We start from the raw sequence: 19,525 nt of genomic DNA, 5'->3' as shown, positions 1-19,525 counted from the left end.
AGATGGATTTCCTCCATTTCTGCACCAAGACTCACTGACCAGCCCATCCGCGGCCCGTTACTGATGGATCAACAGGCAGCTGCTCACCCCCTTGTCTAGGCCTTCCACCCACGAGTGAGAAAAATGTCCTTGATCCTATCAAGGTATAATCCGGGGCTCTCCAGGGCAAGTACCTACATGGCGCCGGCGTGAAGCCAACGGGCAGAGAGAGCCCTGCCAGCGACCAAGTGGCCTTGCAGGCAATGAGTGTGAGGCGAGTGGGCGTCAAGACCCGCTCGCCAGCACAGGTTTCGGTGCCATTCATGGCTCGAGTCTATTGGGAGAGGCGGACAACTCGTCCTTCGATGGATCTCTCCTGTTGTCACGGATTTAGGTTGGCTAACTCACGACTCCACGCAGTTCGTCCCCTATGCGCTGGTCATTTGCCTGCGTGGTCCGGTCTGTCCCAGTGTGTGTCACCCGACTGGCACCAAAGACTCCTGGCCTGATATATAAACATGATCTCTATCCTTCGCTTTTCCAACCCGGGCTTGATTTTCTTTTTTGGAAATCATCACTAACGCTTTCTTCCTTTGCTTTTCCCTGGATCGGGAACAGCCCTACGACCGACAGCGATCATCATCATCATCGTCATCACCATGGGCCCTTCTTACTAGGTCTTGTGAGTGACAAAAGTTGACGGATTAGGCTTTGGGTCCTAACGGTACCTGAAGTCAAGACATTTGGCGTGTTACAGCACCTCTCACGAAGAGCCCAACGATCCCAAAGTCGAACTGATAACAAGAAATAAATAAAGTCTGGGAGCCATCATCATCATCATCATCATCAGCGTCCCGTACCCACCCTCATCTTCATCTCCATTTTAACCCACGTGTGGACCGGGTTTCCATGTGTTAATCTGGTGGAGGCATGCCTTTCTGCGTCGGCCATCCCCTGAAGCAATCATAACCCGCCTTACGACCGTTTCACTAATTAATATTTGAATGCGGGCCGCGGCTGAAACCGTGGCGAGATCTGACGACTGCATCGCGGCATATCTCCTTTTCTAGCCCGTCCCCGTTTTCCACTATTGCCCGACGATCCCCAACGGCGCCCCCCCCCGTCCGGAACCAGATCTATTTGCATTCACAGTCCCTTTTTTGCATCTCCTGCCCTCGATTCATTCCTTGCCTTTCCGCTATTGAACGACGAAACTCTCATTTATTCTATTCTTACTAGCCTTCACTTTTCTCTTCCCCTCCTTTCCACATTCCAAGTTTCACCCTCCATCTTTTAATCAACATCCCTTTCTTTCCGAGTTGTTTTCTATACTTCTCTTTGGTATACTACTACAACCTCCGTCCCTTATCACCGTTCCCCTTGCCCAACTCTCGCTGTCAACACCGCCATCACCATCACCATGCATAAGCCTTCACTGGCGCAAATAGTGCACAGCACATTATTTCCTCGCCCGCGCGCAAGTGATCCGGCTACATTCTCCGCACATATTACCCGCAACCTGGTCCCAGAAGTTCGAGTCGAAACGTCCACATTCTATGGATCGCTTGACTGCCCCGAGGCTCAGTATCCGGGACTTGACTATTCCTATGGTCCGCACCGCATGAGGCTCGGTCGTTTTCCATGGCACCGAAGACTGTTCCGGGCCTTTGACGAGCTTGGTCTTACGGAGACCGAGATCTCATCCCTATGCCGCTGGGAGGGCACCAAGTCGGCTCGCGAACGTTACGAGAAGGAAGAAGGCGTGAAAGTCCGCGATACTACGGCCGACAATATTCGACCCGCTTCTCCATCTCCTCTTCCATCGATTGAAGTCCACTATGAGGATGAGACGGAGGAGGAAGAAGAAGAACTCTTGCCAGAACCGGAATACCCAGTGGTGACATTTGAGACCGTGCGCTCTACTAGCAGCCTGATCGATGACCGGGGGATCGATTGCATTGTGGAAGAGAAAGAGGAGGAAGACTCAAGCGATGACGAAATGGAGAGCTGCGGAGTCGAGCTGAATCATCGCCTCATAGCAGCGACCGCAGCCCGCGAGCAGGGGGCCGACGTGTCACTGGACGAGGATTGGGAGCAGTGGCTGAAGGAAGCCGGGGAGCGAGGGAGCTACACAGATGTGCTCAGTGCGATCCGTATGGGTCAGCCACTGGGTTACCTATACGATACGTCTCCTCCAATGCCGCCCCTCGGAAGGGTCGGCGGTCGATCGTCTGCCTCACTTTCAGAGCCATTCGTTCTGCCCACCCCGTCCATGCTGTCGAGTCGGGGCATCCAGCGCTATGCTCATTCGTCGTCACGGGCAGCCCGATAGAACGGCAGTCGACTTGAGGTTTCCTTCCCTGCCAGCTTCAACATTTAGCGAACGGGTCCGGCTACTCTGATTTATGCATTTGCGGCGCTTCCTCGGTGGATATCTTGGCGATATTGCTCATTGCTCTGCTTCCCACATTCCCGAATTATCTTTCGACCGTATAGATTTCCTGTGACTCTGCGCGTCCTCCTTTCACTTTCTACAGTTGTAATACCCCCTGAGAGCCACATGCGGCACCATTTGCACATAGATGCGCCCTCGTTGATCGTCTTTCTTAGAGTCGAAATAAATTGCAGATTAGAAGAATGCAGTAACACATACAATGGAGAATAATTATAGTATGATCTTGAAAAGCGTTGTGATAATCCCTGGAGAATGAGGGGGAAATTACAGTTAGCGGTCGGCGGGTGGATGTTTATTTGGTGGAAACTCCGCGTTGGGCTGGAAGCTCCCCGCAGCTCCCCGCGAACTCATCAGTCTTTCCCCCCTTCCCTCTCGATGCCTTCCATTCCACCATGATCAAAGCCATCTTCTACAGTAAATTCGACACGCAGGAAGGTACGCAGCCTCAAGCTAGTTGGGAATCTCACTCAATGTCATTTGCTGACTGCTCCAAGGGCCCAAGGTCGTCCACCAAGTTCCCGATGGCGCGATCGTCCCCTCCGCAACTGCCCCCTCGCAGCCCCTCTTCCTCACCTTCTCCGACATCTCCTTCTTCGTCATTCCCCGGCAAGAGCTGTGTGGAAATCTGATCCAGGTCTGCACCAATGGCTATCGAATCCTGGGATATCCGATCTGCATGAAGTCCCTGCGATACGACCGAAATGAGTTCATCTTCAATTTCTGCGTGGTGCTGGCTGAGGAGGAGGATTTCAGCACCTACAAGAGTGTCGTGCAGAAGCTGGCGGATTTAATGCATGGATTGGAGGAGCAGAATGGCTTCCTATCGCGAGATCACTCCAAATCCGGCGAGGGGAAGGTATACAGCCTGTGTGAGACGCTGATGGAGGATCTGAACAATTACTGCGAGTGCATGATCCCAATCGGTAATGCCTACCCTTTCAGTCCACTGCGTGTCTACCCAAACTCAAGATGCTAATTGGGGATATTCCAGACGAGCTGAACACCCTCAACATCAAGCTCTTCCCTATCTATCCTGCCCCTCCGCCTGTCAAGGCATGGCATGTGCCGCTGTTCACGGTCCGCTACCAGACCTTCATGGACGAGAACTGGGATCTGACCATGCAACGGGTACGTTCGCACCTGCGCCTCTCACTACACCCCAGCCAGCTGAACTTCACCTCCAGATCGTCCCACACATCAATGGCGTCAATAGTGTACGGATAATTTCGATCCTTGCCGATACTGACTTCTCCCTGACCTGCCGCGCCATTCGTCATCTGCTCTACTACGGTTGCCTGTTCCTCCTCGACATCTTCTCCTTCTCGGCCATCTACGCCCCAACCGCCCAATTCAGCTCCACAATTGCCACAGACGAAGAAATGCAGCAGGAGTGCGCCCGCTACGTCAACACCGTCTTTGCCTCCCCAATCACCGCTGCTTCGGCCGCCCTAACCCCGGGCTATCCCCCGCATTACGATCCCGACACCGTCTGGCCCCCAGTCGGTGACCCTCTCACAACCAGCAGCGCCAGCGAGATCACGATCTCCAGCCGCAGCCCTAGTCGAACCCCCAGCCCGAGTCCTAGCGCGGGCACCATCCAAGCCAGCAGCAGCAGAACCACGTCTCCCGCCCCAGGAACAGCCACCGACGACGACACCGCCACTACTACAGACATACATCCCACCGAGCCCCAACTCGTCGACGGGGTCGGCATCGTTGAACTCTACGCCAGCCTGAAACAAGGCCAAAGCATCAAACAATGGTACCTCCAACACAGCCGACAACTCGCCCACATCGACATCCGCCGCTTCATCACCTTCGGCGTCATCAAGGGCTTCATCTACCGTGTGCACAAATATGCCGTAGCAACAGGAAACCCAGCACCACCCATGAAATCCTCTCACTATCATCACCACAGCTCGCCCGCATTACATCCGCCCAGCGGCCCATCATCGCGGGGGCCCGGCACAGGCACCAACAGTCCTTACGCCACTAGTGCGGGAGACGACCCGGCCCCGATTGCACAGCACGATGGTGGACCAAGCCATCACTCAACCTCAGTATATAGTGGAAGTCGACCGGCCACGATCGTGACCCTCGAGGGTGAGGAAGAGGAAGATGACATTGATGATAAGACGTTGTCGAAGTATCTCGATGGGATGCATTGTTTCGATCAGATCTGTACGGAGTTGGAAATTAGTGAGAGGGAGTTGACGGCGCGGTTGAAGAGGTTTCCAGGGGAGGTGCTGATACTGCATCGATGATTACTACCTCTGCTCCTTTCCTAGCTTGCTTTGTTCATGTAGATACCCGATTTGCTAAATTTATTACTAACCAATATACATTAAATACGCCTGTATCAGTATTTAATACGAGTCACGAAGAAGAGAATCACAGTAATGAAGTAGAGTGCTAATAGTCCTCGTTAATACCTATTCTGTATATATGAATCCAGAGATCTTCCCAGCTGATATGCTGACTATATTTACGTCTTGGAAAACGTCCCGATCATATCCATCCATCCTTCCAGTCATCCTTCCTCAACGCCTTAAACCCAAAATTAAACCAAAGGGTAGATCACCTACTCAACCATCGCTAAGATATCAGCCAAATAAGGAAGCCAGAAAAAGAAACACAATATGTACATCGAATCAGAAACCAAGATAATCGGGCAGAATGGTAACAGGTTTCGATCGATCGATCAATCCTGTTCCTCATCCCACCCTTCCACCTCGGCCTTCTCAATCTCAGCCATCAAAGACGGTTCGAAGACCGACTCATTTTTCCCAGGCACACTAGTCTTGCTATCCTTGAAGACAAGTCCGATACAATCGCGCCACCGCTTACGTCGATCCATAAGCGTCCGGGCAACATCACCAATCGCGGGGCGGCCAACACCTGCAGCACTGACGACATGGCTGCCGCCGCCGGCGCCACCGGGACGGTGTTTGGCCTGGGAGCCCTTTTTGCTTTTTCCAAGGGTGCGGGTGCGTTTTAGGTAGGCCTGCTGGACCTGGGAGTCCAAGTCGTCGTGGATGGTCATGTACTCCTGGTAGGCCATGCGTTCGCGGGCGATGTCGAGGAGACGGGTTTTGCGGGCGCTGTTGATGATCATTTGCTTTTTGAGTTCGCTTTGGAGGAGACGCAGGCGTTGGGCGATGTCATCGTCGTAGTGGGCGTCGTAGTCTGGGTTGTCGTCTGGGCCGAGGAAGCCGACGTGGCGGAGTTCGGCTTTCAGACGCTCGTCTAGCTGGGCGTGGTCGAGCTTTGCGGCGGGGACTTTGAAGTTGTTCGGGGAGGAGTCGGGGAAGGCGGTTGCGGAGGGGAGGGGTTTGGTTTCGTTGGAGGCTTCGCCGGTTGGGTGGTCGATGTCCATGGAGTCGGGGTTCATGGGCCCGTTCGCCATGTCGCCGTTGACGGAGCCGTTGGCGTTGGGGGCGGTTTCATCGGGGAGAGCTCGATGCTCGTAGCGTAGTAGTGAGTAGAGTCGGCTGACTAGAGGGCCGACGGAGACTTTGTCGGTTTCGACCGTCTCGTCGGTCACTTGGTCGATGTTTCCTCTGCCTTGGTTGAGCGGTAGCCGCTCTTTATCGCCGTTGGGCTGGTCGACATTCATGAGTCCGTCGTCCTCAGCCCATACGTCGGTGTAGTGTTTCTTTCCGCGTCGAGGCATGATAAACGGGGTCGTGCGATCGCCCTGGGTCTGTTAGCGCTAGGTCGTAGCGAGATCGACCGGAAGGCTCACCTTCTCTTTGAGAAACGCTATGTCTTCTTCCGTCAACGGGCGGACGTATGGATCGATATAGGCTAGGAACGTATTGGCGTTGACTTGACTCGCGGGCTTGGAGCTGCTGAAGTCTCGATCCGGAGGGGAGCCCGCCATCAGATGGCTCAAATCACTCCAGGGGAAGCGGGCGACGCTGTAGATGGCCTTTTTCTCCTCATCGGTCATGTCTGGAGTAACTTCCCGGATGTGATATATGGTTGGGTCGTCGAATTTGAGCGGGTTGGGGCCGAACACTTGCACCTGTGGCACGGCCGGCGCGGGCTCAGGTTGGTGTGAATCAGAGCTATCGTCCGACCCAGGCGACCCTGCATCCTCGGCGTCATCATCGGCAGCTGGCTGGGGGGACTTTCGCAATGGGGGGGATAACGATGATGCCTCTTCGGAAGCAGCGTTCTTGGACTTTTTGGAAGCTGGTGATGCGGCTGCATGAATTAGCATGGCAGGAATGGATGGGCAGGATGTAAAGGCGCAAGTAGCAACGCTTCATCGCAAAACGGCGAATGATAGACTCACCTCCTTCTACCTTGGTCTCAGCACCATCCTGTCGCGCAACATCATGGGCACCGTGAGTTAGCGGACGTTCCTCCTTGGAACTGCTCCCGCGTTCCTTGCGCCTCTTCAGCTTGCCTCCCTTCAGTACCTTCTCTTCCTCCTCATCATCGGCTTCTCGCTTCATCTTCACTCGATCAGCCCCTTCCCGCTCGGCTGACTCCTGCTCTTCGACGACCTCCTTACGCTTCTGTGATAGCTCTCTGATGCCGGCATTGCATGCGTCGCCTCGCGTTTCGGCTAGCTGGCTCAAAGTCTTGAGGTGTTCCATCAACAACTCGAGTGACTTGGAATCGGGGATCGGGCCAACTCCGCCCATGCGCTCGAGTAGTTCTCCATACTGGATGGTCGAGCCGGTCATCATCAACTTGGAGACATCATTGTCGAGGTAGCTGTGGAGCGGGGCGGAGGCGGTCGGGCCGGCGCTGAAGCTGGAGTTTGGGGTAGTGTTGCGACTTCGGGAGGGGCGAGCTTCGCGGCCTTTGCCTTTGCCTTTGTTTGCGGAGGGCATGTTTGAGGTGGGGATTTGGCAGGAAGCTGTTGACGGTATGCGATGCGCGGAGGAGTTGCTAGTCTGAACTACTATGCATTATTTGCACCCTTTGTATCAAGTCATGTGATATTGCCTACACGTGAGATCACATGTCCTATCACGTGGAGACGGGCATCTCGAGATCAGCATCTCCAACATCACCATCAACAAGAACAATCAGACTACTACTCAATTGAAACGGTGCTGAGCTTGTCTGCAAAGGCAGGAACGATAACTCTGAATCTGCGTGCTTGACTGAGCGCGGTGACTGCAGGCCCCCGATCCGAGCATGAACACCATGAGCTATTAGTTCACGCGATTCCAGACCACATAGGGCTCATAACCCGGAGGTCCCTGGATCGAAACCAGGACATGCTATCCAATTTCTTTTTCATATTTTTTGTCCATCGTCACTAGTCCCCACTTTTGCTACATTTTTCTTCTTCTATATACCCCATTCCCCATTTACTATCATTATAACCCTCCAAAGCATTTTCAACAACCCCCTAGAGCTACATAAGGAGTGATAAAAATAATTTACTCGCTGTTGTAGCTTTATTATCCGTGATTAAGATCACCGTACCAGCACGTGACGAGCTGGCCGCCCTTGAGGGATGCCAAGCCGGCCAACACGCAAAGGACGGGCGAGGCTCTCGACGACTGACCACCGCCGCGTTGCTGCTGCTGCATCCGATCATTACTCCCTGACCCCGTCGTTATTATATCCTCCATATCACCGACCCCCGGATTGCGCAGACTGGTCTCTTCGCATCCGTTCTTTTTCTCCGACCCTCCCCTTCACGTCAATCCTCCCCCTTCTTCTCACCTCCCCATCCGGGGGTCCTTGTGGCCGCCATGGCATCCCGTAGGTGTCCTTGTGTTGAACCCTCCCCCACATTGCTATACTGCTCCCATGCCCCTGTCCCCGGAATTCGATCGCTAACTGTCGCCCCCTCTCCCGCCTCTTATATACAGTCAAGCAGTTTATCCGGAACGTGCGTTCGGCCAAGACAATCGCCGATGAACGAGCAGTCATCCAAAAGGAGAGTGCGGCCATCCGTGCGTCGTTTAGGGAAGAGAGCCATGATTCGGGCATCCGGTTAGCATTGACACCGCCAACCTCTAGCAACACTCGAACCAGCTTCTCATTTATTTGCACAGGAGAAACAATGTGGCTAAGCTTCTGTATTTATTCACCCTCGGTGAACGGACACACTTTGGTCAAATCGAATGTCTGAAGCTACTGGCCTCCCACCGTTTCGCCGACAAGCGCCTGGGATACTTGGGGACGATGCTGTTACTGGATGAGAACCAAGAAGTTTTGACGCTGGTAACAAACTCATTGAAGAAGTGAGTCTGTATTCAAGGTCGGCTTAGGGTCTCCTAGCTAATGTTTTGCAGTGACCTTAATCACTCAAACCAATATATCGTCGGCTTGGCCCTGTGCGCCCTGGGCAATATCGCCTCCGTCGAAATGTCTCGAGACCTTTTCCCCGAAGTCGAAAACCTAATGTCTACTGCAAATCCCTATATTCGGAGGAAGGCGGCACTGTGTGCTATGCGTGTATGTCGCAAGGTTCCCGACCTGCAGGAGCATTTCCTGGAGAAGGCAAAGACTCTTCTGTCAGACAGGAACCATGGTGTTCTGCTGTGCGGTTTAACACTCGCGATTGACATGTGTGAAGCTGAGGAGGCGGAAGAAGGCCAGGAGGGGGTGATCGAGATGTTCCGGCCGTTGGCCGGTGGTCTTGTGCGCTCCCTAAAGGGGTTGACCACCTCGGGATACGCTCCCGAACATGATGTCTCCGGTATCACCGATCCCTTCCTGCAAGTGAAGATACTGCGCCTTCTCAGAGTACTAGGAAGAGGGGATGCGGCGACCAGCGAAATGATCAACGACATTCTGGCCCAGGTGGCCACTAACACGGATTCGACGAAGAACGTCGGCAACGCTATTCTCTACGAGGCTGTCCTGACCATTCTCGACATCGAAGCTGATTCAGGATTGAGAGTGCTAGGTGTTAACATTCTTGGAAAGTTCCTGACCAACAAGGACAACAATATTCGTTACGTTGCTCTCAACACCCTGAACAAAGTTGTTGCAATTGAGCCCAATGCCGTCCAGCGGCACCGCAACACCATTCTGGAGTGTCTCCGTGACCCGGATATCAGTATAAGAAGACGTGCCCTTGATCTCAGCTTCATGTTGATCAATGAGAGTAACGTGCGTGTTCTTGTTCGAGAGCTGCTCGCTTTCCTGGAAGTTGCCGACAACGAGTTCAAGCCAGCCATGACGACTCAAATTGGTATCGCTGCTGACCGATATGCCCCCAACAAACGCTGGCACGTTGACACTATTCTGCGAGTACTCAAGCTTGCTGGTGCCTATGTTAAGGAGCAGATACTCTCGTCCTTTGTTCGCCTCATAGCCACCACACCAGAGCTGCAGACCTACTCGGTGCAGAAGCTTTATCTCTCATTGAAAGAAGACATCTCCCAAGAAGGCCTTACCCTTGCTGCTACCTGGGTCATTGGCGAGTACGGTGATAACCTTCTCCAAGGTGGTCAATATGAGGAAGAGGAGCTAGTTAAAGAGGTCAAAGAGAGCGACATCGTTGACCTGTTCACCAACATCCTCAATAGCACATACGCCACGCAAACAGTGGTGGAATACATCACTACAGCCTCTATGAAGCTTACCGTGCGCATGTCTGATCCAGCACAGGTTGAGCGGCTCCGTCGCTTCCTCAGCAGCCGGACTGCCGACCTGAGTGTTGAGATTCAACAGCGGGCTGTCGAGTACGTCAACCTGTTCGGCTATGACCAGATTCGTCGTGGAGTTCTCGAACGCATGCCCCCGCCTGAGATACGTGAAGAACAAAGAGTCTTGGGTGCACCGACCAAGAAACGTCAAAGCAAGATCCTGAAAGACAAATCCAAGAAGCCTGCCAAGCAGGCTGAGCAGGACATGCTCCTGGACCTCATGGGCGGCGATGCTCCACCGACCAGCCCGACTACCAACGGTTCCCAAAATACGGCTGATCTCTTGGCCGATATCCTCGGCGGCGATTCCAGCTTATCGTCACCTTCTCCCCAACCTGCGCAGAAGGCAGCAGGATCCACCAGTACCAGCGCTATCATGGACTTGTTCAACACTAATGGAAGCACGCCCTCTCCCAAACCTGCGGAGCCTGCATCTTCAGGCTTGGATCTTCTAGCAGGCTTGGGCTCTTCTGCCTCTCCCGCACCCACTCCTGCGCCGTCGGCGACTCCTGCTCATACGGCCTTTAACAAGAACGACCTCTCCCTTGCCCTTCAAGTCCAACGTGGTAGCGGTGGAAGTGCGCAGATTCAGGCTCGTTTCCGCAACACTTCAAGCTTTGGCCGCTTCTCCAATGTTGGATTGCAAGCAGCCGTGCCCAAGAGTCAGAAACTACAGCTAAGCGCGATCAACAAGGCTGATCTCGATGCTGGCGACGAAGGTATCCAGATGCTCAAAGTTGCAGCACTCACTGGGGTAAGTCAAAACCAACCGCGCCCTTTCTAATTGCCTTTGACTAATGTCCTGCAGGCCCTCCCACCTAAGCTCCGCCTTCGTCTCCGTATCACGTATGCCAAGGATGGCTCTGATCCTGTAACAGACCAGGTAGACTGGACCGAGCCGTGAACGGTAACCAGGGCCTTACTTTCATGAATCCTTATATTCGCCTTACAGTAACCTTTTAGACCGCCCATCTAATTTTATTTTATCAACCCAATTATTGTACTAGGAGGGAGGATGGAAGCAAGCAAGCCAACCAACCCTTGGGAAGAGACTACCAGCGGGAAACCAACACCTACTTGACCATTCATAGTTCCTCACATTACATACATGCATGTTCATACATACCCGGTCCATTTCTAGCTCTCCGTTTTCAGCATTTCTTCCCTTCGCTATCATGTCTTCTTCTTGCCTTCTATGTAAATGCTTGGTATGTTGCTGAGGCCTAGGAGTGGCCGGTTCCCCCATATGTTGGGGTCTAAAATGAAAATGTTCCTGTTCTCTTTACCACATTTGTCTCCTACTAGTGATAAATGTAGCTCGACTGTCATAGTCAACCAGTAGAAGTAAGGTAGCAAGTACTAATTCAGCAACCACCTTGCCATGCTCAACATATCGACGACGTGGGCTCAGTCACTCCGTCCTGTTCAGTCATGGACACCCACTAGTAGTACGCTATAGTATATACTCTACTACTGTAATATGAAGACAAGCCAGCACAGCAGGCCTGAGAACAGCACACACCACTAGAATTAAACCCTGAAAGCCAGAAGTGGAAATGATGAACTCAAAACGGTACTATATATCTCGGAGTTAGAAGAATTGCCATCGCGGCGTTAAAAACAAATGTCCGGTGAGCCGTTTGTTTGCGCTTCAGTGATGCCTTGCAATCCCCAAACTACCATGATTGTGACTATGACTGTACCCAAAGCCGGGTGAGACAAAGGATTAGAAGTTCCACACGTCATCGATAATAGGAATGAGGCAAATCGACAGGGACCGGCCATCTATCACAGACAGCTGCGGCCTCCGATGCACTCGTGCCTAATGAGCAGTGCCGGGGTCAAGGAAGATTTCATCAGTCTGAAATGCGAGATGTGAGACATTAAGCTTTTGTTTGATAATGCTGGTCGGGAAGATAACGGTTGATGTATACGGTAACTAGTAGTAGTGATCGTCAATCTTTTTCGGTGTTGAACTTTCCTTTGCTTCTTCTTCAGCGATCTCTCCTTCTATTTACCCAGGTCTGGCTTCCAGGCGGGTTTTGCAGGGCGCGTATATTGACCAATTCGCTCGAAGCGCTTATGCGTCGAAGAGGATGGTGTGGCTCGGATGAGTTGGCCTCAGTGGGACAAGGCGTCTAAGCTGCAGCCGACCGGATTAAGGCTGCTTGCTTCGCCCAAGTTTGATCGTCTCTACTGATCACATTGTCCAGGCACAAGGACGCCTACAGCGTTTTTTACTGGCTGCTTCATGATCGCCTCAGGCAGTAGATAAGTGATTGTGATGTGATACTTGGCGGTCATGGCTCCTGAGTACTGGGCTAAGATCCTTCCCTCGTTGTAACTTTTATAGTTCAACAAGCAATGCTGGTGACTGTTGGGTATGAATCGGCAAATGTATTGATAACGTAAATGAAGTACTTGGTGGATGCCTTTATCCTTATCCCCACCATCTTCTGAGCGTTGGGCTGCAGAGGTTCCACTTAGCAATCTCGCCTGATGGCAACCATAAAGTAGGCTGTTTCACCTGAGGAAAGGGCTTCGCAAGGTGGTGTGAACAGTAGCTATTACCTGTTTCTGGACAGTTTTTATGCAGTCATCCTCGACTGCTTTGTTTGACGTCTTGAGTCCAAGATTGAAGGATTATACATTGATGCCTGATATGACACCTGCTATCCGGTCCACACTCCAGGCGGGATTCTACGCCTATGCATGACCTTGGTACATTTGACTATGCAGTGTCAGCCAGGGCTTCAACGCCTCTTACTCCAATTTGCTAAGGATTTAGATTGTAGATCGTTCCAGAAATTGCCCATAGTGCAAGCTTATGGTATGTCAGATCAGATAGATGCAGGATACAGAACAGCGGGGGCCATAGCCTCGCTTCTGGGGGAGTTTACACTGAAGACGGATGAGCTCGGAGATAGCCATGTCTGAAAGTCACTATCTTTCAGACGCTCTGTAGTATATTCGCGACAGAGTGACTCGAGAAGATGTATCCCATTGTAGATCGCATGGTTCATCACCGACAACTTGATGATGACGATGTCAGGCCGACATCACGTGTAATACCGTATTGTGACCCCCCTCATCTCCCCTCACCCGCCGTTCAGTGTCTGCACCTTTCCGAAAACAGACCAATACCTAAGGATACCGCGTAAGGGAAGCGTAATAGAGTCCTGAGGCCATCAGCAGCGTCGCGCGGTTCCTCGTTCTTTCTGTCTCTCGCTCTCTCTCTCTTCCTCCTCTTTCTTCCTCATCATTCTCTTGACTGAGCAAGCAAGCAATCAACGCTCATCAATCGCGATTCCATTAGATACAGCATCATCATCAGTTTCATCCATCGAGTCCTCTCCGTTGGAGGAACACCGTTTATATCTAGATCTCCGTTCGATCTCATTGGTGTCGGGGGACTTTCTCGCAACAACCAGTGATCGTTGCTCGCCTTGCCAGGGACTTCTGGTTCGCCAATTGATTGCTGCGCGCATCGCGGCCGTCCCCAGTAATACCTGCCCTACGACCATTTGCCTGCTCTCTACTGGACGGTAAGCCAATAACTCAACACGCCCCATCCATCCCCAGCGTCGTGGGCCACCGGAATTTGATCCAATCGCCTGGTCGGTCGCTCCCTCTTTAATTGTTGGTTTTGCTGCTTTTCCCAGCTGCGCAACGTGCCACACTGCCAGTCTGACCCACGGTTACTTCCGTGTTGCATTACCCGCGTCACATCCCGCCCCGACTGTTCCCAGATCTTCCGCGCTGGAAACTGTCAAGTGCGCATGGCTTGCTGACGTGACCACTCCTGCAGTCGCGCGCGCGCCCCCTCTAAACTCCCTCCACACAGAGCCACAGGGGCTTGCCCAAAAAAGAGTTTCCAGGTTTCTGGGTGCTGTATCCTCTTCACTCTGGCTAATCAAATCAGATCCGTCCATTTAGAAGAAGAAAGAAAATAAAACAAAAAGAGAAAAAAGACATACGAAAAAGAAACGCGCAGGAAATCCCAAGAACAGACAGGCAAGACAGATTTAAAGTACTTTAGAAACAATAACAAACAGAAACGCCTGCTGCGACCACAAACCCCCCTCCACCCTCGTCGAATAATAGATCCCGCCGGTCCTTGCTCACGACGCTAAAGCAGGACTATCGCAGAAGCATTGCCAATCCCCCACACGCGCAACTACGCCCGTCTTTCCCCGTTCAGGCTGTCGTGAAGCGAATCGCTGCCCAGCCAGACGCACCCTCGTTGTCCTTGGCGCGGCTGTATCATAGCGCGCGAGATCGAGAATCCACCGCGTGCTGCACGCAGCTCTGACGTGGTTTGCCAACAGAGCAGTTAGAGACAAGCCCCCGTTCTAAATCCAGTATCTCTGCACGTTCTCAGAACAGCTAAAAATCATGTCGTCGACCTCTCCCTCGAAGGAACCGGAGGTGGAACCCGAAGTTCAATCGGGTGAAGACCAGGAACAAATGGATAAGGAACAACAAGACACTCAGGCGCAGGGTCAGGGAGAGTTCGAGGTGAAGGAGCAGGATAGATGGCTACCAATTGCAAATGGTTAGTTACGTTCCCTTGCAGCTTTCTCCTTTTCTGATTTGCGCGTACCTTACGTTTATCTGCTGGTCAACCGCCTCTTGCCCTACTATGGTGGTTCACCCCCCCCCCCCCCCCCCCCCCCCCCCCTTCAACCACCCCCTAGTTGCTTTATCTGATCATATCCGCCGGCTCTTCTGTATATTTTTTTGTGACTTGGATTTTCATGGCTCGGATATAGCCTACCTTGGCCCTTTCATCGTTCGTCTTCTGGTTGCTCGCACATTACCCATCATAGAAGCTCGCATACTCCCCCCGATGTCTGGAAGTAAAAGACGCCTGATCACTTTCATCTATGCTTGCGACTCCCGCATTTATCACAGTTGATACCAAATTAGGATACTAATGTTGCAAATCAAGTGGCCCGCATCATGAAGCTGGCTTTGCCTGAAAATGCCAAAATCGCAAAGGAGGCCAAGGAGTGCATGCAAGAGTGTGTGAGCGAGTTTATCTCATTCATCACTAGCGAAGGTTGGTGCGACCACACCTGCTCTACAAGCTCTTTCACTGACGGAGTCTCGCACATTTGTCCGTAGCCTCCGAGAAATGCCAGCAAGAAAAGCGCAAGACCGTTAACGGGGAGGACATTCTATTCGCCATGACCTCCCTCGGGTTTGAAAACTATGCAGAGGCCCTTAAGATTTACCTGTCCAAGTATCGCGAGGTGAGACCTGTGCAACGTCCCCAATCATGTTGCCTCTTTTTCGTAACAGGCGACATTGAGTTTCATGACGTATCCGGACGCTAATGATTCCTCTAGACCCAATCCGCCAGAGGCGAGCACCAGAACCGTCCAACAAGCAGTGGATATGGTGCTGGCGCGCCCGTAGGGGCCCCGGGACCTGCCGGTCCTGGTGGCCGTCCAATGGCACCAGGTGCAGGGTTTCCTGATGCTGCTGACAGCGCCAACAACATCATGAACCAAAGCTTGGACCCGTCTGAGCAGGACACTTCCGCTTATGGCTACCCCCCGATGGTCGGCCAGCCGCACAACGGCACCGCTGGTGAATCTTATTAGTATGCTATTGTGCGGGAGAACCATCCGCTGGACTTGACGACTATCCCACAGCAAGGGTCTTCTTCGGAATCGAACAAGAAGAGATTCGAACATCAGCCTCACCTCACACCCACAGAGGCTAGATGCCCCTCGTCTCCAGCATGAAAAGCGGCTGGGATCACAGGCCCAAGCGATGAACGTTCCCGGATGTTACTCCCTGTACAGCAATCCTAATAAAGCGGTACGATACGATGGGTTACTTACGGGATATTAACGGAACGAATACGAATCAAGCAATACGACAGGATTAACGGAGCCGAGAGATAGTTTTACTGATTTGGTTTGTTTTTGCTTCTGATTCTTCATTTTCTCTTCTACAATCGGCTAGAGCACCAGCCGACCTGCCAGGCCCACTTGGCGCCTCAGTCACCTTCATATAACCAAAGCAAACCTCTCAACATCAAGCCAACCAAGAGAGAGGCTGTCATATATTCTCATGCTTACGAGTACCAATATTTATCTGCGCGTTATGGTGACCAGAGAAAAGGGTACTCCCACCTCTTTGCTTGGGCCAGTTACATGTAATTATTGTCTGAGTTGAGTATCTATTATTGTGTGTCTTTGTCATTGTTTATGCAGAGTATGGGATACTGTTCAGAAGAAGAAGACAGGAACCTGACAAATAGAACACGGATTGGACTTCACTGTCCCCTGACAGAAAAAATCACGTGGTTGCATTTTAACCGTAGAAGCCAAGTCTTAAGTTACCGCTAGATAAATCCTGTACGACAGACAATAGTTCATGAATGGCTCACGCTGTGTAACGCTGAACCCCCTTATTACGTACTCAACAAAAACGAGCTATCCACCATATAAACAACGGGACGATAGAAAGAAAGAAGAAGAAAAAAATCAAACACAAAAGGTCATCATCATAGTCATCATCATAGTAATAAAATGCCAATCTAAGCAACCAGAGAAAGATACCACGACTCGCTAAATCAACAGAGAACCCAACCGCACGTTCCACGCACGTGGGGTATGATGTGAAATTTATCCATGCATCCACCCCCCATCTAACAGAAGATCCGACATCGGAGTCTCTTGCCAGTAGATCTGACGCCATTCATCCTCTAACTCTGGTAGCCCTTCCATGGCCATAGGCAGCACGGGCTGGTCCAGATCCGTGAAGGAGAAGAGTTGGCGCCAGTCGAGAGATTCGCGGGGCGCGTCGGCGTCGATGGCGTCGACGACGGGGGTCATGGTAGCGGATGGTGGGGGTGGGGGGATCCAGGCGTCTAGATGGTGATGTTGTTGGGGCTCAGATTGAGGTTGAGGGTGGCTGTGGTGAGGGCTTGTTGGGAGGTGGTTCGTGGAGGAGTCTGGGGTGGGGACTTCGAAGGGAAGAGGGCGGTCTGTGGGGGTTGGGTTGGGGGGTCTTGGTGTCTGCATTGCTGTGGGTGCGGAGGTGGAAGTGGTGGTGGAGTGTAGGGTTGTTTTGAGTTGGTCTTGAGGGTTGCTGAAGCGGCGGGGTGGTCGTTCGCTGGTGGCCATTCGGAGGTCTTCTTGGAGGCGTCTGGAGTCTTCGAAGAGGCGGAGGATGGTGTTTGCGTGGAACCAATAGCTTGCTAGTTCGCGGAGGGAGTAGGAGGCTGAGTCGAAGCGGCGGAGGGCGTTGATTGCTAGGACGGGGTTGGAGAAGCGGAGTTCGACGCGGACTTGGATCATGGCTGTGAAGAGGGTGTGGACGCCGGAGTACCAGAGGAACTTGAGGCGGTCGTTTAATCGGAGTTCTTCGAAGATGGAGGTGATGACTCCTGCGGCTGCGCTGCAGATTTCGGCATCATGCGGGCCGTAGTCGTCTGAGTAGGCGGATGCTCGGGGGTGTGGGCGGTGGAGGAGGATCAGGAAGTTGTTGTAGGTGAGATGGAGCATGGCGGACCAGGGGTCCATGTCGGACGCGCGGAGACGTAGTTTATCGGGCAGCTTCAGGGACCAATTGGCGAGGGCTTCGTCGGCTTCTAGGAGGACGGCTTTGCGACGCTCTGCGCTCACTCGTAGTCCGAAGCGGCTTCGAACGATGTACGAGATCATTACTGAGAGCTCAGTGAAATGGATCACGTAGTCGGATTGGACACGAGGTCCGCAGCCCTCGAAGTCAGAGATTGTCAATGGAGACACGTCGGAGTCTTCTAGGTTTCTGTTGTAGGAAGCAGTCAGCGGCTGATTGGGAGGGTGAGGAGGGGGCTATCTGCTTACATTGCCTGCGGTCGACCATACGAAAGTGATACCATAACGTCGAATTGCACTATAATGTGCCATAGCCTCCTCCACATCCGGCGATCACGGGAGACAAACCGGCTAGAGATAGGATTTCGGTGCATTCCGAGGCCCGTAGCAATCCTGGCAGCTACACCCACCCAGTAGTGCGCATTCGCTGCGACATCATCGTCGGCACCATCCGAGTGCCAAGTCAAAAGTAGAGCAGCTTGCACCAGGATATCGCGATTACGCTCAATCCGTGAATCAAACAGCCACTTGGCACGACGGAAGAAAATATCCTTGAGGGCATCGCGTTCCGCTTTGGGACGAGTGACATGGGCTCCCACTAGCAGAATCGCTTGTAGCAGCAATATCGGGGGAGGATCAGCAGGGTCCCGGTTGCGATACTGCGCCATGAACAAGTCCTCGTCAATGATAGGATACCCTGGGTTGACGTGGTCAAAGTAAGCTTGCACCAGTTCATCTGCTAGGGCCGGTTCAGGCAAAGTGAGAGCATCCATGAGGAGCTGATCATGGCCGGTCCTTAACTGTCGTCGCGGAATCTCATTGCCTGCAAAGTGATAGACGTCGTCATCCTTGTCGCGTTGCTGACGGATCAAGAAAGACATGTTCGACAGCTCATGGCCCACGTATATAGCTCGCACACCCCGACGAATCTCCCGACTGCCCGATTCTTCCTCATCGATGAGCTTCACTAGTCGTTTCTCCAAATCCGCGTGGGAGTCTGATTCGGCCGAGACATCCTGGCCCGGGGGACGGTTATATGTCGGAGATTCTGCAGCTGACCCGGCGCCATTATGGGGAGGGTGGTGATTAACATTATGATTAAGCGTTTGATGGAGATTATGAAGACTTGATGCGGGATGTGCGACAGGCGTTGTCACTTCCGGTTGGACGCCGCGAAAGGTGGTGGTGAAAGCGTCAGGTGGGGTTGTAGCCGTGAGAGGCAGAGAGTGTCTGTGTGTAGGCTCAGAAGAAGCAGGAGGTGGTCGACAGCGGATCGGAACGGGGTCGAGGATTGATCGCACAGCCAGACGCTTCTTCTTTTCGTGAATCCGACAGTCGGTCTTTCCCGCGGAACGGCAATTGGAGCATGGGAGGCCGACGATGCGGGCATCGCATCGGACTTTGCGCCGATGGCAGTGGACGCAGGCTGCGGAGCCTAGAGGGGAACTTCATCAGAACCATGAAAAGAATAGCAGATATATGCCAAGTCCCTCATAAACATTGCAGGGCGTACCTGACTTGCGCTTAGTCACCCCATTCCCGGCGGGTGAATGACTGCTGTGCGCTGCGGAGGTCATCGCCGAAACATCGACACAGATCCAAGGGTCCGGAGACTCGCTAATTCGTCATCTCTTATCCGAGAGATCTGAGGGAGAGAGCATAAGGTCAGATCAGGACATGATCTACCCACGGACAGAACGATTGGAGAGGAGAATGAAGAAGACGGAAAGAAGAAAGAGGAGAAGGAGGAGGAGAAATGCCAGACATGAAGAGGAGAAAAGGCGGGAAACTCGAATTGCTTTGCTCGGCATAGCTGTGATTGGCCGATAATGGGCAATCGAGTGGGGCTCATCCAGGGCGGG

The 19,525-nt window shown here is 52.7% G+C and overlaps 7 protein-coding genes across 7 annotated transcripts; 4 read left to right on the top strand and 3 right to left on the bottom strand.

Annotated features, from left to right (window-relative positions):
- The first annotated feature begins 254 nt into the window (after window positions 1–254).
- Window positions 255–828, top strand: BDQ94DRAFT_37661 (uncharacterized protein). Its single transcript, XM_026775611.1, has 2 exons — window positions 255–661; window positions 714–828. The coding sequence occupies exons 1-2, from the start codon at window positions 410–412 to the stop codon at window positions 792–794; spliced, it is 333 nt and encodes a 110-aa protein (XP_026626134.1). The 5' UTR covers window positions 255–409; the 3' UTR covers window positions 795–828.
- Window positions 829–1,399: 571 nt separating this feature from the next.
- Window positions 1,400–4,698, top strand: BDQ94DRAFT_159771 (nitrogen permease regulating protein NPR2; the record flags this gene model as incomplete). Its single annotated transcript, XM_026769116.1, has 5 exons — window positions 1,400–2,261; window positions 2,789–2,869; window positions 2,929–3,357; window positions 3,426–3,562; window positions 3,619–4,698. 5 exons carry the CDS (start codon window positions 1,400–1,402, stop codon window positions 4,696–4,698), a joined length of 2,589 nt encoding a protein of 862 aa, XP_026626133.1.
- A 108-nt stretch (window positions 4,699–4,806) lies between these two features.
- Window positions 4,807–7,325, bottom strand: BDQ94DRAFT_37646 (histone acetyltransferase NGG1). The gene is made up of 3 exons (XM_026775610.1): window positions 6,735–7,325; window positions 6,180–6,643; window positions 4,807–6,131 (listed from the first exon to the last, which is right to left on the bottom strand). The coding sequence occupies exons 1-3, from the start codon at window positions 7,279–7,281 to the stop codon at window positions 5,136–5,138; spliced, it is 2,007 nt and encodes a 668-aa protein (XP_026626132.1). The 5' UTR covers window positions 7,282–7,325; the 3' UTR covers window positions 4,807–5,135.
- An 832-nt stretch (window positions 7,326–8,157) lies between these two features.
- On the top strand, window positions 8,158–11,355 carry BDQ94DRAFT_179051 (AP-1 complex subunit gamma; the record flags this gene model as incomplete). The annotated part of the gene is made up of 5 exons (XM_026773281.1): window positions 8,158–8,179; window positions 8,278–8,401; window positions 8,464–8,652; window positions 8,704–10,819; window positions 10,874–11,355. The coding sequence occupies 5 exons, from the start codon at window positions 8,158–8,160 to the stop codon at window positions 10,967–10,969; spliced, it is 2,547 nt and encodes an 848-aa protein (XP_026626131.1). The 3' UTR covers window positions 10,970–11,355.
- Window positions 11,356–13,272: 1,917 nt separating this feature from the next.
- On the bottom strand, window positions 13,273–14,009 carry BDQ94DRAFT_144510 (uncharacterized protein). Its single transcript, XM_026766461.1, has 2 exons — window positions 13,988–14,009; window positions 13,273–13,682 (listed from the first exon to the last, which is right to left on the bottom strand). Exon 2 carries the CDS (start codon window positions 13,635–13,637, stop codon window positions 13,353–13,355), a length of 285 nt encoding a protein of 94 aa, XP_026626130.1. The 5' UTR covers window positions 13,638–13,682; window positions 13,988–14,009; the 3' UTR covers window positions 13,273–13,352.
- A 451-nt stretch (window positions 14,010–14,460) lies between these two features.
- Window positions 14,461–15,927, top strand: BDQ94DRAFT_170783 (nuclear transcription factor Y subunit beta; the record flags this gene model as incomplete). The annotated part of the gene is made up of 5 exons (XM_026771586.1): window positions 14,461–14,620; window positions 15,017–15,127; window positions 15,193–15,320; window positions 15,417–15,673; window positions 15,726–15,927. 5 exons carry the CDS (start codon window positions 14,461–14,463, stop codon window positions 15,925–15,927), a joined length of 858 nt encoding a protein of 285 aa, XP_026626129.1.
- Window positions 15,928–16,679: 752 nt separating this feature from the next.
- Window positions 16,680–19,370, bottom strand: BDQ94DRAFT_179049 (transcription factor domain-containing protein). Its single transcript, XM_026773280.1, has 3 exons — window positions 19,177–19,370; window positions 17,913–19,098; window positions 16,680–17,853 (listed from the first exon to the last, which is right to left on the bottom strand). The coding sequence occupies exons 1-3, from the start codon at window positions 19,238–19,240 to the stop codon at window positions 16,707–16,709; spliced, it is 2,397 nt and encodes a 798-aa protein (XP_026626128.1). The 5' UTR covers window positions 19,241–19,370; the 3' UTR covers window positions 16,680–16,706.
- Window positions 19,371–19,525: the final 155 nt, after the last annotated feature.

This window comes from Aspergillus welwitschiae (genome assembly GCF_003344945.1).
Source record: "Aspergillus welwitschiae strain CBS 139.54b unplaced genomic scaffold BDQ94scaffold_17, whole genome shotgun sequence".
NCBI lineage: Eukaryota > Fungi > Ascomycota > Eurotiomycetes > Eurotiales > Aspergillaceae > Aspergillus > Aspergillus welwitschiae.
This window is presented reverse-complemented; position numbering and strand designations above follow the sequence as displayed.

Excerpts from the sequence above, each read along its gene's own strand:
- BDQ94DRAFT_37661 (XM_026775611.1), top strand. The coding sequence starts at position 410 with ATGCGCTGGTCATTTGCCTGCGTGGTCCGGTCTGTCCCAGTGTGTGTC. Across the intron at positions 662-713 it reads GGCCCTTCTTACTAGGTCTT|TCAAGACATTTGGCGTGTTA; the intron begins GTGAGTGACAAA and ends CGGTACCTGAAG.
- BDQ94DRAFT_37646 (XM_026775610.1), bottom strand. The coding sequence starts at position 7,281 with ATGCCCTCCGCAAACAAAGGCAAAGGCAAAGGCCGCGAAGCTCGCCCC. Across the intron at positions 6,644-6,734 it reads TGAGACCAAGGTAGAAGGAG|CCGCATCACCAGCTTCCAAA; the intron begins GTGAGTCTATCA and ends TAATTCATGCAG. Across the intron at positions 6,132-6,179 it reads TAGCGTTTCTCAAAGAGAAG|GGCGATCGCACGACCCCGTT; the intron begins GTGAGCCTTCCG and ends TAACAGACCCAG.
- BDQ94DRAFT_144510 (XM_026766461.1), bottom strand. The coding sequence starts at position 13,637 with ATGGGGCGTGTTGAGTTATTGGCTTACCGTCCAGTAGAGAGCAGGCAA.
- BDQ94DRAFT_179049 (XM_026773280.1), bottom strand. The coding sequence starts at position 19,240 with ATGACCTCCGCAGCGCACAGCAGTCATTCACCCGCCGGGAATGGGGTG. Across the intron at positions 19,099-19,176 it reads GGTGACTAAGCGCAAGTCAG|GCTCCGCAGCCTGCGTCCAC; the intron begins GTACGCCCTGCA and ends GTTCCCCTCTAG. Across the intron at positions 17,854-17,912 it reads TATGGTCGACCGCAGGCAAT|AAACCTAGAAGACTCCGACG; the intron begins GTAAGCAGATAG and ends TTCCTACAACAG.